At 41.6% G+C, this 7,159-nt stretch overlaps 2 protein-coding genes across 2 annotated transcripts in view; one reads left to right on the top strand and one right to left on the bottom strand.

Moving 5' to 3' along the window:
- LOC147819598 (uncharacterized) overlaps positions 1 to 7,159 on the top strand; it is a 12,234-nt gene that overhangs the window by 1,009 nt on the left and 4,066 nt on the right. Inside the window, exons 2-3 of the mRNA XM_087172082.1 lie at positions 154 to 238; positions 1,209 to 1,568. Of these exons, the coding sequence (XP_087028208.1) occupies positions 154 to 238; positions 1,209 to 1,568 (445 nt within the window). The remainder of the gene's footprint in view (positions 1 to 153; positions 239 to 1,208; positions 1,569 to 7,159) is intronic.
- Positions 4,693 to 7,159, bottom strand: part of LOC111649794 (sialoadhesin-like) — a 3,906-nt gene continuing 1,439 nt past the window's right edge. Inside the window, exons 2-5 of the mRNA XM_023399487.2 lie at positions 6,075 to 6,338; positions 5,753 to 5,995; positions 5,470 to 5,664; positions 4,693 to 5,290 (exon numbers count right to left, since the gene is read on the bottom strand). Coding sequence (XP_023255255.1) covers positions 5,166 to 5,290; positions 5,470 to 5,664; positions 5,753 to 5,995; positions 6,075 to 6,338 — 827 coding nt within the window. The 3' untranslated portion in view covers positions 4,693 to 5,165. The remainder of the gene's footprint in view (positions 5,291 to 5,469; positions 5,665 to 5,752; positions 5,996 to 6,074; positions 6,339 to 7,159) is intronic.

Genomic DNA, 7,159 nt, shown 5'->3' with positions numbered 1-7,159 from the left:
AAAAAGGGGGGGGGGGGGGGTGTAGTGTACAGTCACGTACTCCAGCAAGTCGAGTCGTCGCTCTCTGATGAATGAACTGGTCCCCGCCCACGGGAAGGATATGAGAATGTGTGGAATGTGTTAAGGCTGAACAGGATCGGTCCTGTTCGTCAGTCCATCTCTGGCCCGACATCAGCGACAGACATGATTCTTCGCTGGATTCTACCTTTAGTCCGTTTGCTGGTCTGTGTTCATGCAGGTGAGCTGTGTTTCTCTTCACCTGTTATATTAGCCTTTATTTGGACGGTTTTCTGGGCTGAAAACCTAATGAAGTGTTACAGGAATGACGACATTGATATAAATCCTTATTTTCAGACATTCATTCTGAGGTTAGTTATAGTGGGAGAGCCGGAGCAGATAAACATCATTATAAAAAACAGAAATCAACACCAGATGTTATTTTGTGAAGATGTGGAACAGTTTTGATATAATCTGCCTTTGAACAGAGACACAATGGTGGGACAGAGAACAGTATAGACTTAAGTTGTTTATTTTTTTCTTACTTTTATTAATATTGTCCTTTGTAATATGAAGTTGCAAACATGTTTTGTAACTTATCTTAATAAAGAAATATTAAATTTCATACTTAGGACATATGGCCTGACGATTAATGACAACTATTTGGATTATTTTTCTTTTCTTTTCTGTGATGTCCTCACTCTCACTCTTGGCATATTCTGTTGGTACAACGAGACAAACACACACGTTTTAATAAATGTTGTAAGACACACAGAGATTGTTAAGTGGTGTGAGCTGTACATATCTTATTACCCATACCATTTAAAAAATGTTTATATTTATGTTATTGCTACTGACATACAGAAAAGACAGATGTATTATCAGAAGCTGACAAAATAATAACCAAAACATCTTGTTTGTTTCTCTTATGCGTTAAAATGAGCGATTATTGAACTAAATTGACCTTGAAACACACTGTCGTACGATCTGTTGTAATTTGGCAGCTGAGCTTGTTGCAACTTTCTCCACCCTGTCGGCCATGACAGAACAACGTGTTTAAACTATGTTTTGATTCATTCACACTTTGATAAAAATACAGCTCATGGTGGCGTCAGCCAGGTTACTGGCTGATGGACTCTCACTCTGATTGACCACGGTGGAAGTTGCACTTGGATCCTCTAACCTCTGCTCTGTGTTTTTCTTTGTTTCAGTCCAAGTAAACAAAACAGCTGAACCTGGAGACACTGTCACTCTGCCATGCCGAGCTCCCAGCAGCACAAACATCATAGTTGTAGAGTGGTCCAGACCTGAACTGGGGACAGAATATGTCTTCATGTTCCGGGACGGGCGTTCTGTTCCTGAACACCAGCATCCATCTTTTCAGAACCGGGTGGTCCTGAAGGACCGACAGATGAAGGACGGTGACGTGTCCATAATACTGAAGAATGTGACCATTAATGACACAGGAACATACGAGTGTCGAGTCTTCCAGAGAAGAACAAACCGCAGGAAGAGAGCAAATTTAAAGACTGAGCGCATCAGCACCATCTACCTGGATGTTCATCAGTCAGGTGAGTCTTGGTGCAGCTACTTCCTGGTTGTTGCTGTGACAGTGAACCATCTCACCTCAGATGTTGTTGATGAGACTTTGTAGAAATCAGCTGATGTGAGTCATGTGATCAAAGTGCAGGAGATAATGTCTGACAGGAGTTTAAGGAGGAAATGGATTCTGTCCTGTTCTTCACTCACCTACCTGACAGCTGATACCTCTCACCTGCTTCTCTCTGCAGGTCACACAGCTGGAGACAGAGAGGATGGAGGACACAAGGTTAAAAGGAAAAAAGATGGAGGGAACAAATATGGACTTGTTGTTGGTGTTGTTGTGTCTGTTGTTGTGCCTGTTGTTGTGTCTGTTGTTGTGCTTGTTGTTGTGCTTGTTGTTGTGCTTGTTGTTGTGCTTGTTGGTTTTACGATCTGTAGAAAACGTAGAGGTTCATACCAACCTCCTGCTGAAGAAACAGTGTGAAACTGAAATGAAACATTGATAAGGAAACATTTCACATACACTTTTATTGGTTGTTACACAGAGTTCATGGTCTGTTTTTGTCCTGCCTCCCCCCCTCCGTGAGTTGCCACCTTATCGTGGTGGAGGGGTTTGTGAGCTCAGAGGATCCTGGGAGCTGTGTTGTCTGGAGCATTCAGCTCCTGGTAGGGTCTCCCACGGCAAACTGGTCCCAGGTGATGAGCCAGACAAAGAGCAATTCAAAAATGTGTAGTAACTAATACACTTTTAATACCAAAACTTTTTGGTATAAGTGGGTTTTTTTACACTTTTTGTCACCACATTTTGTGATGACATACAAATCACAATGTCACCGCATGCAGTGGAGAAAGAGTGAGCTGTCAGCCGCCGTGTAAACTGGTAAAACAGATTGTTTGTGTGTCGTTGAGTCGCTTGAATCCGTGCTTGTGTGTTTTTAAAATTTATTTCAGAGCTGCAGCTCACTCTTTCTTCTGAAGGGCGCAGTGTAGCCATGTTGTTTCTGGTTTAACAGCAGTGTGTTGGTGACAGGTGTGTTTACAGCTTTCATTATCTGTTCTATGTTGATCGGATCTGAAGCTGACAAATATGCCCCGAAGGTTTTCATATACCTTTCCTTTGCCAGTCGATCATTGTTATTGGGTCTTCTGCGAGTGGAAATGGGGTGTTTTAAGGCAGTGACTGGCCATAACTCCTTTTGAGTTAGAGGTGTTTTTACTTCACTTCAACTCTGTCGCAAATCTGACTCACTCTCTACTAGAGTGTATAATGGTTTGCTGCCAATAAGAGCATGTCTCTGATATGTTTCCTTGTAAAAAAAAAAAAAAAAAATGTAATTCCTTATATGTGAAAACTCCTGCTGGTGTTTCCGGGTGTCAAACTGGGATTTGAGAAAAACTTTCCCTTCAGCAGATGAACGTGAAAACAAACTCTGCTCATACGTGATTGTGACTGATGAGGCTCTGTCAAATAACTGGAGGCTTTAACTGGAGTATTGTCAGCTAAATGTTCCTCACAGTAAACATCCTCACTATGTACAACACCTACTTTACTTTGCTGTTTCATTTCCTGGTTAAATCTATCACTGTGCTTCATGTTCTATCAGCTGATGAAATGTCGTGTATGTTACATTCAAATGAATGAATGTACTCACTTGCTGATTCATTTATAAATAATTATGTGAAATAGAATACTCTGTTAGAAACTCTTCTTTGTTGCTTTGACTTCTGAACTCATGTAAACTCACAAAATAAACATCTCCAGAATGAAATACACACAGATATAAAATAAGAATCAGAAAAGCTTTATTAATGCCTGCATGCCTGCTTTGTTACAGTTACAACACTGAGGTAGTAAGGAGGAAGTGACTAAGAAAAAAGGAAAAACTAGAATGAGATAATAAACAAATGTAAGTGAACAGAAAAATGTTGAAATGCAAACATTGAAAACCATTGTTAAATCTCTTGGTGTTGCGTGCATGTTATCGTAGCTTTTTCTGCTGGGAGGCGATCGTCTCTGAGCTCTGATTAGTTTCAAACATTTATGATGCCACAAATTAAAATAAAATGTGTTTTTGTTTCATCTGCTGGATACATGGTCGGTGCGTTTTCCATAGATGTGAATAAGTGCTTTACCCTGCAGACACTCCCTGGGAGGAATTATGGTAACACCCTCGTCTGATGTCACCTGGAATCCTACTGAACCAGTCCCACATGAACCACAGACGTCAGAAGTTGTTTGGCATAGCTGACTTAATAATAGTTCAGATGCCATTCTATATCTGATGTAAAACAGTTCACAAGATCAGGCGGTGTGTCAGTTTTTTGTCAACTTTGCACCAACATCCTGCTGATAGAACAGATGTAACCATTCAGTCACCATTCAGAGCTTCTTGGACTGTAACTGTGTGTGAGAAATGAAAATAAATTGAGCCTTGGTCTGTCCCTGTAATAAGGGACAAAAGAAAATATAAAACATTTATGGGGTGGAGGATTTGTGGTTTGAAGCTGCTCTCTGTTACACTTCCCCCATCAGTTCAGTCTGAATAAGGAGGTGGTTATTGTTTTTTTTTTTTATCAGACTGGACTTGCAATCCACATACTGGAAATATGATTCATATCTGCTGTGCTGTGCCTTACTGTGACTGTGGACTCCAGCTCTGTGACTTAACACCTGATTTCATCGGATCACCTGATCCAAAGAATGTAAATCCTGTTATTTTAGAAATAATGTTGTTCTGAAGTATGTTTCCAGATTGTTCTGGATGGAAAAATATTCAGTTTGCTGCACAAAGAAAGAACATTTTTAACCTGTGACTCCAATGTGGTCACTGGAAATTAATCCAAGACATTGTTAGAGAGCGGTGTTACACAGAGATCATACATGTTATCTCTGACTGGATTGTACTGATGAATGAATGATGCAACCCATTCAGGAGTTACATCACAAAACTACTGCTTCATGCTGTGACTCTATGATATGACTGGTTGGTGATTGGTTTAAGAAGGTCACATGATGTTTCTAGTGTTGTGTGTCACTTCCGCAGAAGTTGGGGATTTCCCTGGATGGTTTACTCTGGTTTGGACTGGTATTTCAAAACTGACCATTAAAAGCAGGAAGTGTTTTATTAAAAAAAACAAGCGACAGCCTCCATGTTTCCTGAGCAGCGATTATTTATTTTCTAATTAGGTCATTTGTCACCTTTAATAACATATTATTCAGAATCAATAACTCGACTTTATTCCTCGTGTTAGTGAACCACCTGGACTAACATCCTATAAGATCCAAGCACTTTGTCTTTTCATTTCCTTCAGATTTACCTGCTGGTCTTAAAGTGAAAGTGAAAAACAAAAAAACAGCTTTAAAAGTCTTAAATTTAAGTTGGTGGACTTGCAGATGCCCTGTTATAGTTTTCTCTGGCTTTTCATTTAGTTTAGTTTGGATGGACTGTCATCTGTTGAACCAGCTGAAGCTCCTGTAATAGTCTGGTTATGACGTGCTGCCGCCTGCTGGCTGATACAGGAAACAGCTCCACAGATAAATGGAAATGGATCACGGACAATGTTTTCTAATATATTTAATATTTGTTCCTCCCAAATAAAAGTAAATCTGCCAGAGATTGTTCAGCTCAGAAGTGATGCTCTGTGGTGACTGCCACGACGTCATCGCTATCATTGCTGTCCTCAGCCAATCTCTGCTCAGCCTGGGTGGGTGGTGCTGTTGCCACGGAGATAGAGACAGGTCGGTCATTTCCTGTCAGGAGTTAACCATAAGATTTAAATACAGTTTAAAAGAGGCAACACATGATAATTAAACTATTGTAAAGAACATCAACATTACAGAACTGTAAATGATACTAACAGAGGTATTGTATTGATTGATTGATTGATTGATTGATTGATTGATTGATTGATTGACTGATTGACTGATACCTGTGGGTCTCTGTCGATATAAAGACACCATAATGACAGTGGAGATGAAGTATGGACAGAACACCACCAGGTGGTAGAGCAGTCTGAATACAACCTGGAGGGGGACTGAGGCGGAGGGCGGGGCTGAGGCGGAGGGCGGGGCTGAGGTGGGAGGAGCCAATGTAGAGGTGGGAGCGGATGAAGTTGTAGGTTTTCCTGTAGAGAGAATTTCACCTGGTCAGGTGAATTTGGGAATAATAAGTGGTGAAACCAAAGTGAAGCTCTTGACCTTTGACCTCCTGACCTGTGACAGTGATCCAGCTGGGTGGAGACTCTCCATGACCTCTGATGTCACAGCTGTAGAGGCCTTCATCAGACTTGTCAACATGGTGGATGGTCATGTGACCTGTAGTCTCTGTGATGAGGGAGCCATCTTTATAGAAAGCAGCTGGGAGGTTGGAGGGAGGGGTCTTTGTTTTACAGTGCAGAGTGACATCATGTCCCTCCATCACAGGGAGGACAGGACTCTGCAGGATCACTGCTCCACCTCAACACACAGACAAACTACAGCATTTCATCCATTTACACACAGCTTCATCAACACTGACTCCACAGTCTGATCTTACCAGTGACAGTGATGTTGATGCTGTTACTGGTTTCTCCCTCTCCGGACTCACACCAGTAAGTTCCACTCTCCCACGTGAAGATGTAGCTGATGTTACAGGAAGAACCTTCTGATATTCCCCACCCATCTCCACATCTGGTCTTCTGCTGCTTGGTCGTATTCCTCGTCGGCCTCCATCCAGCTGAGCCGTCGTCCTCCTCACAGCCCAGAGAGACGGAGTCTCCTTCAAACATCTGAGAGCTGCTGGGACTCGCAGTCAGAGAGGCTGGGGGAGGATATACAGTGCGTTCAGAAACTATTCAGACACCTTCACTTTTTTCACTTTTTGTTATGTTGCTGCTTTTTGCTAAAATCATTTAAATTAATTTCCCCCCTCATCAATCTACATTCAACAACCCATAATGACAACAAAAACTGAATTTTAGACATTCTTTGCAAATTTATTTAAGAGGACAAACTGAAATATGACATGTTGCTTAGAATTGAGGCCAAACAGTTCAACCTCAGTTACATCAGACCAGAGAATATAGTTTCTCACAATCTGATAGTCCTTTACTACACAGTGAATATTCTGTCTGGGCACTCTGCCATAAAGCCCAGATCAGTGGAGCTGCCGTGACAGTTGTCCTTCTGTAAATTTCTCCATCCCCACACAGGATATCTGGAACTCAGCCAGAGTGACCATCAGGTTCTCGGTCATCTCTCTGACCAAGGTCTTTCTCCCTGAATGCTGAGTCCATATAAATATGATGGAGACCACTGTTCTCTTGGGAACCTTTAATGGAGCAGATCCCTTGACAAAATCTTGTCTCTGAGTTCTGCAGGTAGTTCCTTCTTTGTCGTGGCTTAGTGTTTGCTCTGATCTGACTTGTCAGATGTGAGACCTTTATATGGACAGGTGTGTGATGGATGATCAAGAGAAATTGGAGAAACCTGAGCTAAATTTCAAGTGTCAGTGTGATGTGTCAGTTATTCCTGATGACAAATCGGCTGCAGCCTCTGGTCAGCAGACAGGACAGTTAGATTCTTTTGGGGAGTTTTTAAATATGCAACTGTTTTGGCACATAATGAAAATATGGTGGTGGT

The sequence above is a fragment of the Seriola lalandi genome, unplaced genomic scaffold (assembly GCF_002814215.2).
Source record: "Seriola lalandi dorsalis isolate HSWRI2012SDOR001 ecotype SW California unplaced genomic scaffold, Sedor1 jcf7180002051992, whole genome shotgun sequence".
Taxonomy (NCBI): Eukaryota; Metazoa; Chordata; class Actinopteri; order Carangiformes; family Carangidae; genus Seriola; species Seriola lalandi.
Note: the sequence above shows the minus strand (reverse complement) of the source record. Positions and strands in the feature narration are given on the sequence as shown.